The sequence below is a fragment of the Chlamydotis macqueenii genome, chromosome 1, assembly GCF_036417535.1.
Source record: "Chlamydotis macqueenii isolate bChlMac1 chromosome 1, bChlMac1.mat, whole genome shotgun sequence".
Lineage (NCBI taxonomy): Eukaryota > Metazoa > Chordata > Aves > Otidiformes > Otididae > Chlamydotis > Chlamydotis macqueenii.
Window position 1 is genome coordinate 105,303,893 of NC_141556.1, and position 21,415 is coordinate 105,325,307.

The 21,415-nt window shown below is 36.0% G+C and overlaps 1 protein-coding gene across 2 annotated transcripts in view; it reads left to right on the forward strand.

Moving 5' to 3' along the window:
• GBE1 (1,4-alpha-glucan branching enzyme 1) overlaps positions 1-21,415 on the forward strand; it is a 165,932-nt gene that overhangs the window by 111,149 nt on the left and 33,368 nt on the right. For both annotated transcript variants that reach the window (XM_086763726.1, XM_086763735.1), the window contains exon 12: positions 414-585. In XM_086763726.1, coding sequence (XP_086619852.1) covers positions 414-585 — 172 coding nt within the window. The remainder of the gene's footprint in view (positions 1-413; positions 586-21,415) is intronic.

Genomic DNA, 21,415 nt, shown 5'->3' on the forward strand with positions numbered 1-21,415 from the left:
TCGGTGCAGGGAGCCACAGTAACCATGTGGAGGGCTGCAAGGGGGAAACTGACGTTCAGGTCTGGCATCCAGTTGAGGCTCAGCTCGGCGTCATCCCTGCCTCAATTTAAATACTTTCTCTTTTTGAGAGCAGATTATAAAAATCACACCTATGTGATTATACATTACACGATACAAAGTTTTAGTAATTAGAAGCTGGAGTCAGTGTGACCTGATGATCATCAGCAGTGGCAGGATGTTTTCTTTGTGAACAGGAATTAGATGGTGCACACTGAGCCGTGTCCTTGAATCCTCGCCAATTTTCAAAGTCCTCCCTTTCTGAAATAGAGTGCCTGCTTTAAAAAAAATGTAGAAACACTTCTAGTACACCCAAGGGTTTTCTTCACTTTTTTTTTTTTTTAAAACTGTTATAGGCACTTGTTGGTGATAAGACATTGGCGTTTCGACTGATGGATGCAGAGATGTATACAAACATGAGTGTGCTCTCGCCACTTACTCCAGTTATTGATCGTGGAATACAGCTTCATAAAATGATTCGTCTCATTACTCATGCACTTGGAGGAGAGAGCTATCTGAACTTCATGGGTAAGTAATCTTAGGAACAAGTCTTTCATTTTCTCATCTACAGAATGCTTGGCAGGGAAATAAAATGATCTGACATCATCTTACATCCACAGTATTTATCACAATGCTGAAGTTTGGAGCATAAATACTTTTATAAAGATTTAGTACAAAAGGTAATATGCATTGTTTTTCTGTCTGTAAGATGTATTATAAGACAAGAAAATAAAATCAATGTGGTTCCTCATTGGAACAGAAATAACTTTAAAAACGTGGTAAGCTCTACTCTGATTTACAATTCAGACTAGTATTTTAATTGTTGTTCTGCAAGTCTTTCAGGTGGTGAGCCTTGCCTTACACAGCTAGGTTATCTTTCGTCTCTGTTCTTCTACTCTCCTAAACCTTTTATGAATTTACTAAAGATAGCTCTGTGCTTATTTCAGTTATTAGTTGTCGGGAAGTAATCTGGAATCTGTTGCGTTATATTTCATTGCTCCTTAGTGAACAGAGGCTTAATGAGGTAGGCAAGGACAAATCATAGAGATAGGAGGCACATCCTCCTATTGAAGCAGGGAAATAGTAGGAGTTAGCAATACTTTCTTTTTGTTTATAAGCTGGAAAGTACAACTATTGCATTGCTTCCTAAGCGCTATTGCTACAACAACAGTCAGTAGTTATCTCCTTTAAGCAGCAAGTTACAGTTCCGTGTAGTCATCTTAAAAGTTTAATGTCTGTCTTAGTCAAAATGTTGAAGCTATGCTTGGTGCTCTTTACTATATTCATGGTCCTTAATTTCTTCGCGAGATAATCCTTACTTTATGGTAAAAAAAATCACAATTCTGAATGTTGTGTGACAAGTTCTGTATAGCAGTTGTGATAGTCTCATGAGGGGAAAAAAAAAGGCCAAAGTCATCCTGTAAATGATCATCTTCATTTTCTGAAAATTAAACACTTGAAAATTATAGAAGTTTTAGCTTAATATTGCCTTTAACCTTTATTGTTGAATGTTTTGTATTATCAAGGTAAGGGGGATTGTTGGATGTATATTGCCCTTCTTCCATGACAGTATATTTAAAAATATATTTTTCTAATTAAAATACTGAAGAACATTAATAAAGCAATGGTGGCATTTGATTTAAGCCTGTCTGTACTGATACACATTGTCTTCTCTAGAAGAACACTCAAAGAATCCTGTGTTTGTGGGTTTTCGTAAAAGGAATTAAAGCAGCTTCACTACAGAACAAATCAATTCAGTATATGGTATACTAGTAAAACTATTGTTTCAAAATGCAGAAATTTTTCCCAAGAGTGAAGAAGAATTAGTGAAACAAATATTTATGAAGTGTCTAGTCAGGCACTAAAATATGCAAGGTATGATGTATGTGCTTCTGTTCAAACTCAATAGTTAAGCAAGCAGATGTTGAAAATATATGCCAGTTAAACTGCAGATGTCTCTGCATTAGATTGACTTGGTAAGGTTAGAAAAATGATCAGTAATTCAATGTGGCATGTTAAATCCAGTGTGTCAATGCAGGTTGATTGAGCAATTAATATTGTGTATCCTTGAGTACTGCAAATGTTTCAATAACTACGTTATATTTTGCTATATATAAAAGGTGAAAAGATTGTAATAAATGTTGGAGGAGAAAACACATACATTCAGAATGCTTGCAATATGGTGTACTTAAAATGCATGTTGCAGCATGCTATCTAGTTAAGCAAATACATTGACAATTGAGTTCTTTAACTTTCAGTTTTGAGTGAATGCCGAAGGTGAGGAAGAAAAACCTCCTGTGGGGTGGGGGGAGGAGTGGAAATCTCCTTTCACAACACCTGGAGAAGGCACTCCAGGTGGCTCTGTGCTTCACTAGATCCTTCCATAAATGTCTTGTACCTTCTTTTTCTGAAAACAAAGACCAAAGCAACACGCTGCCTTCTCAGTCCTTTACCCACCTTAAGGAAAAACAAACCACTTCCAGAAAATCTATCAGGAGTGGAAATCTGTGTTCTCAAATGTGTCCTGGAATTTCTCTTTAAAGATCTGTAATAATATTTAATTACACCTATGTCAGAGTGTCATTTGTACTCCACATGTGCAAGCAGATTCTTGTTGAGAGAAGTTGTACCCCACTGAAGACCGAACACTGGTTGTGGCTTTCTCCCATCTTTCTCGCTTTTCACACAGGATGGTTCTTACAGGTATCTGTAAGAAACCACAACAAAAATCCTGGAAGTTGTAATTCTTATTTTTCATGTTTCTGGATGTTTAATTTTTATTGAAAGCTTTTATTTTCCTTCTCAATTGCTTTATATCCCAGTATAGGCAATCAATGATGTATGCAAACTTAAATGTGCATAGGTAATTTTTGTCATTTCAGTAAATTGGTTCCCTTGTAACACAAACCATTGGGAGCATTCTTTCCTTCGGTCTGTATTTCAGTTTTCTCTGCAGCTTTGCAAGTAATCTCTGGAGCTTCATGTGCCCATCTGGCATGGAAGACTTAACCTAGAAAGGGAGAAACTCTGTATACTTGGCTGAAAATTGGCATGACAATTATAAACGTCCCACTGTGGTGAGTGAACACTCTGGAAGGCCAGTTTGTTTAATAGTAATAGTAAAAAAGTAGGCACTGTTTTGAAACTTGTGCTATGTCTAAATCCTCTGCTTTCAAAACAGCTGGAGAGCAACAATCGTATTGTAGCTGTAGTTTGTTCAACCCAGCTCCTATTTTAGAAATACTGAGACGGGCCAGTACTGGTCAGAAGATGATGTATGTTCTCTCCTTACCTTGCAAGATAGATCTCTTTGTCTTTCTAGATTTAGCAAAGGTGGCTGCTTTATTGCCTAGAAAAGACATAAGATCCAGCCCAAGGGCCCTTAAATAGCATTTTAGGTTCTGGGGACCCTTCATAGCACAAATAGCTACTGGTTTATGCCACTGTAGGGTCTTGCTTTTCAACTTGCTAACAATCATTTTCTTGCTTCCTTCTTCATTTTAAATTGACTTAAACTCAAATCTATTTATTTAAATGGAGATTAGTTCCTACATGAACCCGTAGCACTGTTTTTCATGACTTTTCTATAGTAAAACAATTGTTAATTAGGACTCCAGAGACCACGTCTCTCTCCTTGCAAAACTTTATAAATATATATATATTTACAGAAGCGAGAAAATGATTTGCAATAAGTAGAACATTTTTTGCAATCATGAGTGTTGACTGATGTGTTACCATCTGGGTTGACATTTACCTCTGTTTCACTAGTATCAAATCTATCTGTAAAGCTTCCTTGTTAGTTCATTTACACAGTAGTTGATATACTTTCTCTATGCTTAGGGGGTTTTTTAATGCACTAAACCAGTTTATTTTCTAATGGTTTGGTATGATAAGACCTTGTTCTCTCTTGCTATGCATCCTTTATTCCTTTGAGTATTTTGGAGAGAGAAAGTTAGTTGTAGTTGTTTTGGTTTTTTTCAACTACAGGATTTTGTAACATAAGACTTTTGAAAATATGTACACAAACAAGGAAAAGAATGGTGCAAAAACTGTATCACGAATATCAGGGTGGGAAATGTGTGTACAGTTTAATTTTAATTAAAGATTTGACATAAAAATGATACAACATAACTTGGAATAATATAAATAAATATAAAAGGGAATCTTACTTAAAATAGAATCTGAAAATACTTTTATTGCTAACTTTTCTAGATAAAAATAAATTGTATAAGGAACAAGGATATTTAGCTTAAAACTAAGGAAGTTTTATTTTCTTAGACATGTTGCAAGCAAATCAGTTTGAACTTCTACACTCTTTCTTTTTCCGTACGCTTTCTTATGCTTATTACTCCTGTGCTCTGGTTACAGTGTGACTTTCAGATCATGACCTAAAACACAGCCTTGAAAGAGCAAGTGCTCTTTAAACTAGCTCTTCAGTCAACTCCTTTTGATAAACAACCAGGGAAATGCTCAGTTGGTAAAGACGGCAAATTAGGATACGTAGTTTGAAGTCATCCTTCTTAATATGCTTATCTCGTCTACCTGGCAAATGTGCTTTCTATGCTGGCAGTTCTGCCAGCTGCTTTAATTTCATTCAGTCTGACAGAAACAATTATCTTCATTTTAAAGTAGAAAACAAGAAGGGTACAATGTGAAATCTTACCTACAGTTTGGCATAGACTTCTTGTCCTCTAGTGATAGGCCACCTACAACTTTGTACCATAGTACCCTGTATGCCTCTACTCACAACTTGGAGCGGGCAGGGGCAGGAATCCGAATGGATTAGATTAGGCTTCATTAATTGCTTTGAGAGTCTCTTCTGGAAGGTCTAGAGATGCAAAGTATTAACATTTGTTTGTTTAGAGTTGATTGAAACAAACTTCATTTCTACACTTGCTCAAAGCACGTTAGAGTGACTGGGAGAAAAGCAATTAAAGAGAGACTGCCTCATAATTTAAAACTAAACCACACACACATACAAACTGATTTTCCTTCTGTGCCACCTTCTCTTCACAAATTAAGTATGTCCAAATAGTAGAAATCTGTTCTGGGAGTTGATTGTACATCCTTCTTGAGAGAGTAGGGAAGAAAGCTCCATATATGCATGTAGGTCATCTAAATACATGAAGTGCTTACTAGCAGCAGTCTGTTACATGTGGTGGTGTGTTGGTGTCCAGGCTATAGCTTCTCAAATCAGGAGCCTTGAAACAGAAGCCTTCATAGTCAGCGGCAGCCTCAGAACTGCTCTAGAATCAACAGTTGCAACTGTGTTCATGAATTGATGTTTCCGTAGGATTTTCCAGAGTAGGAGAGAGAATCCTCTAAATTGCTGTTGTGTGTGGTGCCCCTTCTTTCTTTCAGAGTAATGCTGATGTTTCCTTAGTTTATTCCTAAGTCTGCAAAGTATCAGATATTCCAGTATTAATGGAGTGGATTGGTAGTAAATCAAGCCATTCTGATGTTTTGTTTCAGTTACAAGGTGTTTTTTTAAAGGATAGGTAGTTTTCTAGTTTTTTTTTTTTTTCTCTGTTACTGATATAAAGAGATTTGGTTTCTAAGTCTGAGTTAAGTTATTTTGGGAACTACAGATTTTTTTATTATGCTTAGTACCATCATTTAACCATGGTGATACTGTTACTGAGACTTCTGCTAATGTCTCAAGCTTTGTTCTTAAGGCTGCGTCTGTTGCCTTGCATCTTGTATGATTCGTACAGCTCACAGTTCAGACTCCTGACATCTTTTCTATCACCATGTGTGAGTGCATACAACCTGGTCTCCTGATAGTTTGTGTGGTGGGAGGGCTTGCTAAAGAATAATAAATGAAGTTGTAAAGTAAACATACTGAAGCTGTGTGTAAAACAAGAGTTCTATATTTATATGACAGCCTTCATTTTTGCTTTATTGTGGTTTAGAAGAACAATCACACTTACAGGCCTCTATATTATAATTTACACTATATATTATAACTCCACGCTTTCAGCACAGGTTTTTGAAAGCATTTCTTTTTTCAAGCATTCAGAATTATAATTTATTACAGAAATTATGACAAAGTCATATTGTTATGAAAAACTTTTCACATCTGGTTTTCTAACTCTGCAGGGCATGATTGTTATTGTGTTCTCTCATAATTGTTTGCTTGGGTTTTTCTCTCGTCCATAGGTACAGAGTTCAGAAACTCTTTTCAGTAAACTATAATTAAACTATATACAGATGGCATTGATTAGTTTTCCTTAGCTGTCTTTTATGAAAAAAAATACTCAATAGTTAAAGATAGATCTAAAGACTAGAATATTCTGACTAAATTATGTTTTGTTTTCAATTTCTTCACCTTGAATTCAAATAAGTTTAAAATCAGTAAGTTTACCTCGCTTTCAGACTCCTTTGCTTTTTTAGTTCAGGATGTAAGCACTGTCTTCAAAATGTATCTCAAATTTATTGGGAGTTGTGCATATAAGTGCACATACTTGTACATAAGAAGCTATTTTGATTCGTCTTCAGTTGTGGTCCAAAATAAAGATTTTTGTGGAGGACAGAATATTCTTGCCTGTTAGTATGGACATGTGATATTTTTTGTAAATTCACTAATACACTGAAAATCTATTTTTATATATATGTATACATATGTTTATAACAAGGTTTCTTTGCTCAATGGTTCATTCTGTGATTCAGTATGTAAGCTGTTAAGGGTAGTCATCTTACACCTTCTATGCTGTGGTTAACTTGGATCCAAATAAAATTTTCTGAACATTTTCTCTGTCTTGAGCTGCTTTAAAATGTTACATACTGTACTTATTCCAAAAATTTTTCAAAGCTTGGTTCATCTTCTGAACTCTTTGTTAACCATTAGGGCTTTACAAGAGCCTTGATGTTGTAAGGTATGTAAAAATGCCTTTATGTGATGATTTTGTTAATAATAGGGGTTTTTTTTCCTCTTAAAAAGGTATCTAGCTCATTCCCTCTTCTGAGTAGAGAGCACTCTTGGGGATATGTATGTGTTTCTTACATGCTTTGGTCCAGCACTGCATGTATTCAGAATGATTTGCTATACTTACTATAGTTAACCTATAGACTTCTGCTTCTAACACTGGGTCCTTGGTTGGAAGACAAAGTGCAAAACTTAAAGGAAGAAAAATATTTTTACATTTTAATGCTAATATTAAGTTGATCTATAGATAAGACTGAAATCCAACATCCAGGTCTCCATTTAGGTTACAAATAAATAATAATTTTCCTTTTTGAGAAGGAGTAGGCTGTCTTCCCCTCACCCCATCCCCACTGTACCTTCTTCAACAAATTTGTGTAAAAACATGCAGTTTTCACGTAGAACTTAGCTTCTACTTTGTCACAAAGCAGAGGAGTAATGTTTATTTTCTAGTTTGCTTATCAGTGCCACTAGTGACATGCTTAGTGCAGGAGGCCACTCATTTCCTGAATGCCAGATGTCTACAGAAATGGTCTGCATGATAAAAACTAAATCTGTTCAAGGCCATCACTTGAAGAACTTCATGTGTAAGAACAAGGAAAAAAGACAGGCATGACCCATTCAAACAGGGCTAAATATGTTGTTTGTGTTAAAGCTTTTGTATTTTATCTCCCTGCTGCTTACTGTACTTCATAAAATTTTGATGCTGATAATTTATCAGTACTCATTTTGATTTAAGTTACTTATTTCTGAGAACCTCAGTGCTGAAAAGAAGCTACAGCAGCCTCACCACACCCAGCTGTGTTTTGCTTCTACTTTTTGCAGTCTGACTGTACTCAGTAATCTACAAAGGGCTCAGCAATTGCATGACCAAGAGAAAAATTGATGTATTTTGTCCAAAACCATCTACCAAAAAGCAAAAAATTTCATCCTGATTATCCTTTGTAGATTGGCTTTTAAAGAGAGAGAGAGTTGACACAAAATGTGTTTTCCTTTGCATCCCAATCAAATAATTTAGCAACATGAAACTGTAGTGAGCTGGTATAAGAGCATGCATAAGAATCTGTTAATCAGCGACACTACTTTTGGCAATGCGTTGTTCTTTCTCAGACTGGTTTACGGCAATGCAGAGCCAAATAGAATTAAACTCCACATGTTATTCAGTAAAGAATTGTTGTTTTGAGCAGGTGACACTTTGTATTGGTAAAGTCTGAATAATAGATCCTTAGGCATACATTCCAATTTGGATTTTAACGTGTGCAGTTGTGGTAATTTGAAATAAGTTAATCTCAGTAGTATCATTAATTCCCCAAATCAATGTAATTTAAACTGAGATAACGCTTTCTGTGATGACATTAGAATAATAATAATAATAAAAAGTCTTTATGAGTTCAATAGCTATTTATTAGCTTAAAATCTGCTCACTGTCTTAATTTTCTGAGGCCATCAATTCAGTGCTCACTCAGAAATTTACTAGAATATGAATTTAAACAACATTGTAGTTGAATTTGTATTGATCTTCAAGGGGCAAGGTATTTTCTATGCAAATTTCCATAAGAAGTGGTAAATTCTGCAGAGTAAAGCATATTAAATGATCCTTTATAAATGTTGACCTGTCTTCTTCAGATGTCTTTTGAGATCTTCAGTTTGAAATTTCAAACTGTGCAGGTTTCAAATGTCACTGGAATTTATCACTGCAAGCATAGACTACATGCTTTGATTTAGAGTACATTTCTGTTGTAATTTATTGTAACCTTGTTGAGGTTTCTAAAAAGAAACTCTGAAAGTGCTCTAACCCATGCTTCAATACGTCAAGAGATTTAATGGAAAAATGCTTTTACTTAGCAGCGAACATAGAGAGGTAGCTATGTATTGGTGTTGGAGAGAGGAAGCGCATGCAAGGTGGAAGGCAGACCAGGGGTATGTGGGATGGAGAAGGCACGCAGTCAGTTTGGTATTGGAGTGGAGCTGCAGGCTCCATTAACCCAGGACAGTCACTTTATCTCTCCTGTTAAAAAGATGCATTCCTGTACATAATTCAGGTTAAATTATTTCTATAAACTCATGGAAATAAATAAAAATACAGTGAAAATGAAGTATTTTAGTTTTACTTCAGAGTTAAATGTTATGAGGTTAATCTTATGTATGAATATAGAGCTGATTTTAGTAAGCTCTCAAGAAAGGAGAGGAGGAATTTATAGTGGAGCAAACTAGAAAGGGAGTTTCGGAAGAGGGTAAAATGAGTTTTGGCTAAATAGAAAATTAATTTTCATAGAGTCATAGAATAGCTAGGATTGGAAGGGACCTTTAAAGGTCATCTAGTCCAGCCCCTCTGCAAGGAGCAGGGACATCTTCAACTAGATCAGGTTGCTCAGACCCTCATCCAACCTGGCCTTGAATATTTTGTTAGTTTGTTGTTGTTGTTGTTGTTTGGTTGTTTTTTTTTTTTCCAAATAGAACACATGCCTTTACAGTTGGAATTTCTTCTTGAATATAAAAGACCTCTTCTTTAAAAATGTATTATGTAAAAGTGCAGGACTCGAGGAGAAACAGGACGAGTGACTAACATCTCAAGGATAACAGAGGATTATTCACAAAGTCTTTTTACAGCCAGAAGCCCAGAACTTTTACTCTATGGAGACAGGTATTCAGATCTTTTTGTGAGATTCAGAGCAGGTCCTGCAAGCAAGACATTTCCATTGAATGGCTTCTTAACTAGCATTTTTTAGAGAGGTTATTTAAAAGTAATGTGTTAATCGACTCCTGACATGAGTCAGTCCATAGACTATGAAACAGCTCCCTTAAGCTCATCAGTTTTTGTCAAGAGGCTAACTATTAATACAAAATAAAATACCGCAGGAAAGCGGGATCATCTTGATGGTTGTATTATAGGTCAGTTTTTTGTGCAGCCTAAGCTGACAACCTTTGTCTTCGTAATGAAGAAATGTGTAGTCTTATTTTGAAATATTAATGCAAAAAAGGAGATGTGAAGGAAAACATTAATCTGTTTTAACATACAGTGTTGGATCAGCAGCATACTTTCCACCATTTGTCTTGTACTCCTTAAATTAGTTTAAAGTACAAACTTGGCCATTGTGACATGTACTTTCTTACTAATTGACACTTATCCTGAAGTAAAAACACCTTTTATTTTTCTCTTACTGTAGACTTCTGCATAGGTGTCTTTTGTGCATGTGTTTTCTTTAGGACTTGGGGAATTTGTGTATATGACTTTTTAAAAACAAACAATCAGAAAACTTGGTTCAGGCTGAGCTTTTGTTCTTATGTTTGTTTATTTTTGTGATTGGTTATTTATTTTAGTTTGTAATGGCTGCCACTGCCTTAGAAAGTGAGGAATTGTATGTAGTATTGCTTGAAGGGAAGAGTGCAGAAGTCTGAACATGGATGAACTTCCATAACTCATATTTTTTCTGTCATCTAAGCTAGCATAGTAAGAGTGCTAGCTATTTATAGGTACCAAAATACTATGTAAACTTCTATTATTTTTTCAATAAGTTTTCACTTGTGCTATTGTACTTTTTTCCTCCTTGTGTTATTTTTAGCTATACTTAAGCAGCTTTTACATAGACCTTTTTTAATATGTGAATAATTTGTTCTTTAAAACTCTCTATTTTTCAATATATTTTAAAATCTCATCTAGCTTTTAATCTCCTTCCTATTAATGCAATATGTTTTTTTAATTTTGGAGGAAAAAAAATAACCTAGCAAGTACTACTAAAAATATCTATTTGGCAATAGCATGTTTGAAGTACTACGTTACCTTATTTCTAAATTTTATCCCAACATGGGCCTTACATGCACTCTCTTATCTTAATATATGTCATACTTGCAAGCATCTTAGCATTAAAGCACTGATTTGCACTGATCAGAGAAGAAAAGGTGATCTACAACAAAGTAATGGAGATGCTTTTTGGGGTAATTCTTATTCCTGCCTGCAGATGCTTTTCAAACAAGAAATTGGAAGTTTAACCAGACCATTCTCTTCAACTAAAGTTTGTGTTTTTGTTTTAAATTCCATTTTATTTCTGGCTTTATCATGAACATTCCTACCCTTCTCCATACTACTCCCCCCGCTCTTGCTGCAGTTTTATCCTAGGTTTTAGAAGCTGTGCTATGCCTTTTTATGTCAAATTTAATATGACTATTAAAAGCCCATAAGTTGCTAATTTCAGTAGATGTAAAGAGAACTTGCCTTATTTATGTAGAGTTCTCTAGTGTGTGAAATTTGTTGTTCTGATTGGAGATATGAAAAAAAAAAAAAGAAAAATCAATGCTATACTCTTGGTATGGTGCGAGCTGTGACTGGTCTTAGAAATATAGTAAGCTATTTATTGATAACCTGCCTTCCTACTTACGGGAAGGAAGGGGGTGTCACATTTAAAAATGATGAAGCAGAGAGTCTCTTAATGTAAAATAGTCTTCATTTCCTGAAGTTTAATCTAGACATAGTTAAAGTTTTCAGAAAAAATGTGAATTTGCCTTTTCATATTTGCTAGTTGCATTTATACTTTTAGACCAGAAAGATTGTATTTTTAATTTCCTGAGTGAAAGGCTATTGTTTGGTTTGTGCACTGTGCATAAGAATACAGGTCTAAATGCATTGCTTGTCTCTGAAAACTTAAATACAGGAAGAGGGCAGTAGAAATAAATAAAATTTGTCTTAATAAATAAGCTCTCCACATGTTACATTTTCTGGGTAAGTTTTTGATTTGTGATGTTTTCTGTTATATGAATATATTGAAAATACCAAGAGAAAACAGGAACTCTTGTACAAATGACAGAAAACAGTATGATGTATAACTGATGGCTTATGTCTCACTCCTCCTTAGTGCCTAACTGCAAATTTGGAAATGCTTGTGCTAGAAGTATTTCTACAAGGAGTACGTATTGAGAAAAACCTATAGAAAGCAGTAGCAAGTATATTGGGTTTAGCAGTTGTAGCATATCTTTCTTTCTGTAAGAAGATTTTTTTAATCTCCCAGTTCATAAAGGGATGAAGTGAGCTACTAAGAAGCTAGACTCAGGGACATAAGTTTTTACTAGTCTTGTGTTACAGCCCTGTCACTCTGTTCCTCCTTCTCACTGTTGCCATGCAGTATCAAGTTTTTAAAGGATATGTCAGGATATTTAAAGGATATTTTTCTGACAATAAAATGTTCCTATTAAGATCTAAGTAAGAAGACAACTAGTGAAATAAGCTACCAGCATAGTGTGACCGTGTAAAGGAATGAAATGGAACAAAAGAGAATGAGTAATGACATCGACAAATAACATTTTACAGATAAAGATGTAGTCTTACTTTTTTTCAGAGAGCTGTTTACTCTTTTTTTAAAGATCCATGCAAAACATTTATCACTTCAGCAAGTTTATTTTATGAAAAATGAAAAATCATTACTGAGAAATATTTCATATGTCCAATTCAAAATGTCTTTGTGCAAGTAATCTCTAATGGTTTCTTGTCTCTGTTTTGTGTTTTGGTTTTGTCAGCCTTGCTGGAGGGAGAGAGAAGAAATCATCTTAGTGTTTGTACATACTTGACTCTCCTCAAACAGTTGTACCACAATGCTTTTCTGACATGGAAGCAGCCTTTTTTACTGAAATTAAAGTTTGCTTTTTCCTTTGACAAATATTTTTTTGTCTTAAAGGCACAAAAAGCATTATGTGCCTCCTAATACGGTTGCAATACATTTTCAGCTTGGGCCCTAGGAAAGCTGTATCACTTCTTCATATACAGTGCAATGACAGGATGAAGTATAATACTGTGCCTACAGATTTCAGTAAAGTGGAATGCTGTTTTTAGAAACAATGTTCTTCTTGTATATACACTAATTATGTTTATAACAACATAAATATTTATGAACCACTGTGGATACTGCTTTTGAAACATATTTTGCAAAGCCACAGTTTTATTCTTTGGAGTATCTGAATATTTCAAAGCTTATTTTCCTTCCAAATTAAGATGAAAGGTCAGATTTTTGTGAGATGAAAAATCAGAAAATTGTTTCCACTTGATAGAACTTAAACTGTTTATAGTACTGTTTTCATTTATTTATTTACTAGTAAGCAGAAAGAAAATGAATCAGAATGTAAATGTACTGTTTAATTTGGCATAGTGCAAATGAAAATTTGAAACTCTTGAGGCTTCCCCTTTCCTCCTCAGGTTGCTCAGAACACTCACACTTCCACCAGAAGGTTTTGGCAGGCTTGTATTTTCCCAGCTTAAACAGTTGGTTAGTTTTGACTTTGGTTAGTGTCGTTCTTCTTTAAACACTTAAATCTGTTGTCTGATTAATGAGAATCCATATCTAAACTACCATGAGATGTTTTTTCAAACGGCAACGTGTTTTAACTTGAGTTATTAGGTCAAAGTTCCTCCTAAAACCCCAGCAAATCGTGCTGAAACACTGTGTTGGTTTGAGTGGAAATGCCCAAAAAGTAGTGCATAATACTTCATGTGTTCTGATTTGGGGTTGATGGTTTTGCTTTGTCTTTACATGGAGCTACATTGAACCAACATTTGTGTTAGCACCTAGGCATAGATCTCATCACTCTCTCCTAAGATAGTATCTTATCTGGAGTTACTGTGCTGTTCGGTGCTTGAAGTGGGACTACAGGCTGCAAATGAGAGCAGCATCACTCTCTTCTCAGTGGAACCTTGCAATTTTGTGAATCAACAGCTCTGCTTGGAGGACTTGCAGCATTTTCGCTGATCGCCGCAGGCAGTCCAAGTGGGCTAGGCTGGACTTGTGCAGAGTTGCTTATCTCCTGACATGGCAGCATGGGGCAGCTGGTAAGCAGTATCTTAAAGCTGTAGGAGGCAGTGCCTGCTGGCTCAGAGCTTCAACTGGATTTTTGCCTCTCAATCCTGGTGACCGGCAGGGTAGTCCAATCTTGGCCAGATCTAAACTTAGGAAGGGCCTCTACCACTCCTAATGGAACATCTTAGCTTTTTTATAAACGTGGTTTTTCTGATTCACCCTAACTGTCTCCCTTCTTCAAACTCTGCTGTTGAGTTAGATACCTTCAGTGACACAAACCAGTCACCAACTGGTAAACTCAAGCGTATATAGCTGGGTTATATTTTGGGCCCTGTTACCTCTTATAGCTCATGCAGTGTATTACTGTCTGAAAATGATTTAGTATGAGCATTTGAAAGTGGCAGCATGACACGTTCACTTTTACTTGTTGCCCACACTTGAAGTCATTTGTCTACACATACAGTTCTTTTTGTGAGTCTTCTTATATCATATATCACATTTATTAATAACTGCATTGGAAAGCGGATTGATTAACTGATACATGTTGCCTCAGGATTGTTTTAAACCATTAGCAAAGCATATGACTCTCAAAATGTGGATTCTGTTTTTGTATTTTCCCTAGCATGTTTGAATTTTACAGACGACTAATATTACAGTCATCCCACAGCAGTAGCCTTGAAGCAAAAGGGATAGTTGGACAGTCTTTTTCAGTGTCAGTAGCTGGCATTTATTTTCATCTGCTGTGTATTTAAAAAAAAACAACCCACAAACAAACGAAAAAAACCCCCAAACAACAACAAACAAACCCCATCTAACCTTAAATCCTCAGTGTGTGATTACTTAGTATCAGCCTCCCACATTCTTTTGCTGAGAGGTAGAAGTACAATAAAAATTTAAATGTCTTCCTGCTACATAGTGGAATTGAAGTAGTTGTAGAAAGTAAATACACTGTGCTGAACAGCAGGAATGCTGGATTTTGCCAGGGCTACGGTTTTTTATCAGCTCACTGAGGCAAGTCTATTTCTTGAAACAAATTATTTTGAGAGAACTCTGTAGAAGAAACCCAACTTTAAATGCTTGCAACTTCTCATTTTGGAAGGCTTTCTGTATTCTGAAACATTGCTACTATGCAGTTCCGCGTCATAATGTTTGCCTTTCTTCTTAACAATGAGTTTTGATTTACTAGCCAAGGACTATATGCATTATGTTGGAGTGGCATTGTCAAACTCCATAATAATTAAAACACTTGAATGAACACTTTGAAAATATGTGTCTTACTGATCTATATTTTCTGAACAGTATGTAATTGGAAGATGTTATTATATTCAAAAACTTATTCGACATAAGTTGCCATAACGCTTAATTGCTGAGTTAGGAACCTACAAGGTTTTTAATTTAATAAGTTTGCTGTCAAATGTGATACATGACTTATTTTGGAAACATTTTACTGTTGTTTCAGACTTGAGTGTGGTGAAATTCTCTGCTAACATTTAAGGTTTTCTGCATGAGTGTGTTACAAGTTTATACCAAATTTTGTACTCCTTTTATTTCTGTAAACTTTTGTTTTGAGGTTAGGATATTAACTTTTACTTTCTGTGCTGGTTTCTGCATTTTTTTGTTTGTTTTTGGTTTTTTTTAATTTATTTTTTTTTATATCCAAAGACTCAGAGAAGGCCTTTGAGTTTTGCAACTTATCTAAGAAACTAAACTGTGTCCAGACCTGATTATACAGGGATTTCATTCACTCGTAGCAGGTCAGTTAATTATACATTCATCAGAACTGAGCTGGACTGTAAAACCTGGGCTATTTAATGACAGAGAATTCATATGCCAGTCAGCACATGCCATGATGAGATGTGCTGGCATCTATCACAAATATGTCAGATTTCTTATGCTGTTTCTTCAGGAGCTCTGCACACCTTTCTCATTTGTTCTGTATCTCAGAGCAAAGTGTAGTGCTAAGATACGTCATATGATAGATACGTAAGGTGTGATACAAAGACCTGCTAAGGACCATGCGCCCAAACAGGCTTCTCTGACTCCAAGGTAACTTTGTAAGTGAAGCAGATCTTTGTGGGAATAGATGTCAATGAAATGCAATCAGAAAATACAAAGTAAGCTCCTCAAGTAAGGGCTGTCACAATACTGCTACCTTGTGTTTGAAGTGCAAGCCATGTTTTCAGCTTGGCTACCCTCACATAAATCTAGAAGACATGCATTTGAAAACAACAATGATCATCTACCAATATGAAGTAATATCACCTATGTATTTCCACTTGAGAGGCTGGGGGGCGAGTAGGCAGGTAGCACATCCAAAATGTTGGTGAGTGCACTGCTGAAAAACGTATGGATAGCGTGGTCACCGTTGCAGTAGAGTCTTCTATAGGGAGGATGTTACAAACTGGAAATGTTCCAGAATAGGAATAGCTCACATGGAATACAGCTAGCTCTGTAGCTGATTTTCTGCTTGATTTTACCTGTTTTCTGTTTAGTCCAGCTAATTCCTAAGCAAATATCCTTCAATATATAAAGTACAGCTCAGGTTTAGATATTCATTACACCTAAGATTTCTGTGATTGTGCACAATTGTGTTTAAAAACAATTAGACCATCTGATTACATTTTAATAAAAAATTATATTATATATTATTATTTCTATGTTTTATATATGAGTATATGTAAGCTCACAGTGGTGAGACATTACAGGAATAGGTTGCTTTGAAACAGTGCCAAGTCCTGCAAACAAAATACTGCTTGTACCTTCAAAATTCACAAGTCACTAATTCAACATTCAGAATGCAAATAAATGTTTCCTTAATTACATTGAAACATATTGGCCTGTGAACTAGAAATATTTTTTATTTTTTTTTTGTTTTTGTTTTTTTTTTTTTTTTTACATCAGAGGAGTCAGCATCGGCAGCTGCAGCCACAGCACTGAGACTGAGCCCAGGCGCTGCTTGTTTCAGCCGCTGTACTGGCTGTTTGGTGTTTTCCATCGCTCAGGGAAAGGTGATGTAGCTAGCAGTGTGATGCTGTGCCTTTTTACAGACTTTTACAATAAACACAGAATTCTGTTTTTGAAAATACCACTGAAAACAATGGCAAATGAGAAGTGTTTAAAATTGTGAAAATCTTGAGAAGATGGTTTTAAAACAAATGTTTTTTAGGAAGTTTATAAATACATTCTCAGCATGGCAGAGTTGAGTGAGCCTCAGGTGGAGGGCAGGAGGCAGCTGGCAAAAGAAAGCTTTGATGTAGTGTTCTGTTTTTATTTTGGGGGGGGGGGGGCTACAGTGGCAGCTTCTGTAAGAAGTTGCTAGAAGTTTTTCCCCTTTGTCCCGTGGACTCGGCCGCGTCTAGGACCCACCGCTGGCCGGGGTTGAGCCAATTGGTAGCAGAATGTTCCCTGATAACACCTCTGCGATAACGTATTTAAGAAGGGCCTTGCAGGCCTCACCCTCTGGCTTCCCGCTGGGCAGCCGTCTGGGCCCGACTCGGCCCAGCCTGGGCTACAAAAAAGTGGAGATGAGATGTGAAGAGAACCTGAGAGGCGTCTGCCTGACCCAATTGGGAAGAATTTCTTGTGAGAGGAACGGCTGCAGATGCCAAGGTCAGTGAAGAAGTAGGGGGAGGAGTAATGCAGCTCCCAGCAGAGATTCCCCTGCAGCCCGTGGTGCAGCCCATGGTGAGGCAGGCTGTCGCCCTGCAGCCCATGGAGACTCACGGAGGGGCAGAGATCCACCTACAGCCTATGGAGGACCCCATGCCAGGGCAGGTGGAGGCCTGAAGGAGGCTGTGGCCCATGGAGGGCCCACAGGGGCAGCTATTCTGGAGGGACTGTACCCTGTGGAAAAAATGACCCAACGTGGACCGGTTTCATGAAGGACTGTAGCCCGTGGGTGGGACCCCATGCTGGAGCAGGGGAGGAACGTGAGGAGTTCTTCCTCTGAGGAGGAAGGAGCGGTATAAAGCAACAAGTGATGAACTGACCCCAGCCCCCATTCCCTATTTCCCCCAGTGCCGCTTAGTGGTGGGGAACGTGGTAGAGATAATGTTAAGCCCGGGAAGAGGGAGGGGTGGGGGGAAGTTTTCTTCTTCTCTTTCTCATCATCCTACTTTGGTTTTAATAATAAATAGTTTTTCACAAATCGAGTCTCTTTTGCCCCTAACGGTAACTTTAAGGATTCTTCCCTGTTCTTATCTCAAACCTTGAGCCTTTTTTCTTGTATTATCTTCCCCTATTCTCTTGGAGGGTGGGGGGAGTGAGAGAGAGACTGCATAGTCTGGTCCTGATCGGGGCTAAACTATGACATACAGGCTCAAGACAGTGATACATGATTCTGGAAGGAATCTCAGGCATGGACTTCTTTTTTTTGAGGACATTAGGTGAGAAGTTAAGATCTGCAAGCAGAAATACTCTCTTTTGGCTGATTTGTACTGTTTTAAGAAAGGAAGACTATGGTTGGAACTTTTGTTGGAACAATTGGAAAATTATCTACTTAAGAACTTGGAATTGTTTTATCAACGTTATAAAATTGTATGGTGTGGTAATTCCAACTTTTTAACACCAGAAGGAAGTGAGTGAAGACAGCCCAACCTTTATAGGAAGGGGGAATGGGAGAAAAGCAAGTCACTTATTAGTACACCGCAACCCAGAAAATTATATTTAATTTTAAAAATTTTTTGAAGAAGGGACAGAAATGTGCTTAAGTTATCAAAATTTATTTAAAATTTCTGAAAGAGCTTTAAAGTGCTTTAACATTTCTATTCCAAGCATCTACCAAGGGCCCCAGTGCATTTGTAGTTCTCATTTATTTTTTTAAGGTACTAAAAAAGTACTTACTTTTAAGGTACTAAAAAAGTACTTACTTTCTTACTAAAAGTAAGAAAGTTTCTTACTAAAAAAGTAAGAAAACAAAGCAAAGTAAGAAAACAAAGCAAAGGGTTACGGTGTAAACTTTTCCTTAGGACTTAAATGTACCTTCAGTGCAATCTGCTCATTGAGGCAGGATCAGTTTCTCCACATGACTTGATCCTGGTTCAGTGCAGCAGGTTAGACTAGAGGTTACTGGTGCAACATTGCTTTGAAAATTAACTGTATGGATGAACTGTATTTATCGAGGCTTGACTAATTGTGTAACAAGCAATAGCATGATGTGATTTGAAATGACCAGTATATTAAAATAGGAAATTCAGACTACTGGACCTTTTAACAGTAGTTTAAAATTAGTAGAATCATTTGAAAGAGTACAGACTCTGTAAGTACTTGTCAGCTTCTATAAGAAAGGAAAGCAAATTATGAAGCCTCTTGAATTTAAACAGTGTGTCTGATACCAGAATATTTGCTTTCCTGAATTATTTGTTTATATTAAGCTATGCCTGTTTTCCTTAATGACTGAGGGAATAATAAAGCTGATCTGTTTGCTTTGACAAGAAGGCATTTTTTGCAAATTATGTGCACTACAAAAGTATCTCTTTTGGAGGAGAAAAGATCAATAACCAGTAGATACCCTTTAAAAAAACAAATCTATAAAAAATAATAAAAATACTTAGCATAATGAATATAACTTCTATGTTAACATTTTCCTGCTAAGCAATGTTGTACAATTTTTCATTGTCAAAAGCTTTGGTACATGTCATGAATAATATTTATATACACACAGTTTACATGGGCTTGTAATTTTTTTTTTCCATGCTGTACTTTATTCTTTCCAGTTGTGAAAATTTATGTTTTCATTTCTTAGGAAGTAAGAATAGAAACCAATTTTCAGAGTTTTTAAAATATTTTGAATTTTATTCAAACTAGTTGTAGATAAATAAGTGAAGGGAGGAGGGTCATCTGCAGAATCTCCTCTCTAGGATCATGACAGACAAGTCTCCTATACCCCAGCTCTGGTCTCAAACTCTTAGAATCTGTAAGTGGTTTCTCTGTGACCCAATTTTGATTTTTTTTTTTAAATCAAAATCTCAAAAGAAGAGATGGAGAGTATATTGTCCCAATTAAGGTTTTCCCAGAGCTGATATTCCCAAACACACAAATCTTATTTTATGAAACAATCTTAAACAGAAAGTTTCACAACTACCAGTAGTTAGCAAAAAGCAAAAACCTGAGGTTCATATATCGAAGGATAACATTCTGAAAATTTATTTCAGGTTATTTTGAAGGGTTTTTTAAATGTGTTGGGGTTTTTGTTTGTTTGCTTTAATTTTTTCTGAGCTGCAACAATTAATCATAGAATTTGGAAGAAATTGCAGTTACTATTGCAGTTTGATCCTTATAATGCTGGGGAGGACCGCCATCATAATTTTCTTTAGAGTTTCTCAGGGCAAAGGGAGACCGCTTTATCTTATGTGATATTTCCTCTAGCCTGTGTTTTATGCAGGAATTACAATATAAGTGATTACCTGAAATTATTTTTCTTAGTCTTTCGGGGACCAATATGTCATTGAATACCAGTGCTAGAGAGATTTAAGAAATACAAATATCTCCAAGGCGCCTAAGTGTTTCAACAAGAGTCCATTTGGAATTTCACTTTATTATATTGTTGCATGGATGAGAAGATTAAATGAATGCTTGTAACGATGCTCATTTTCCCATAGTTTGAAGGTAGTATAGAGTTTCTTATTTGGTTTTGGTAATACGAATGTTAAGTTTAATTACTTAAGGGGCTGAAGAAGATTGGGTACAAATGTAAGTATGCGGTACGAACATAGGTAAATACAAAGTATCAGTGTTTCTTAATATACAAGAGCTTCACAACTAGGGAAAATGAAGATTAATAGTTTGATTTTTATTTTTTTAATACTGATAAATATCATATGCTATCTAGATTTTATTTACATTGATTCAAATTTGCAGATTCTTGTGTTGTCGTCATTGTTCATAAAGGTAGTGAAGTGAAAGTCAAATCAGGTACAACTCATGAATGAGCTGATTATCTGGCTTGTGTAAATTGGCATAACTCCACTTGTTGCAACTGTTGAAATTATGTCCCAGTGTGTCCAGTCTCCAGCTCATCAGCTTTAAATAGGATCTTTTTATAGTATTTTAGATTGTTTAAAAACTTGTTCAGCCTTATACACCTAATCAAACTTCTTACCTTTGATATAGCAAATAAAGTACTGGCTTTAACTGCTTTTAAAGTGTTTAATATCATGCTTAATTCAAAACACAAACAAGGTAAAATAACTGGCATCTCTTGACACTTCCTGCTGCATCTTTTAAATATGCCTTCAGTTCTGCTTAGCCTGATTCTTTGAGAGAGAATTACTAGCAAAGATGCCTAAAGAAGAGAGATCAAGAAAACTTTAATGACCTCTGGGGCGCAGCTTCAAAGTACTTAGCAGCAGCATAACTACTTTGTGGTGTAAATGCATTTTTAGCCTAATAAACAAGTGTGATGTAAATTTTCATTATAGTAATAGAAAACTAATTTAGTTGTTGGAATTGTGATCTTGAAATCTTGTACATAGTAAAGTTGTCCAATATGCACAATATGTAGGAAATAACAAGCTTGAATTAATTCCTAGATAAAATTAGTATGCACTGCACTTCAATGATTTGTCTTTGTTTTGTTTCTCTAATCAAAATTTCAGTTAATTTCAGCATTGTTCTCTCCCTCCCCCACATTAGTTCCATTGTCTTGATTTGCATCATT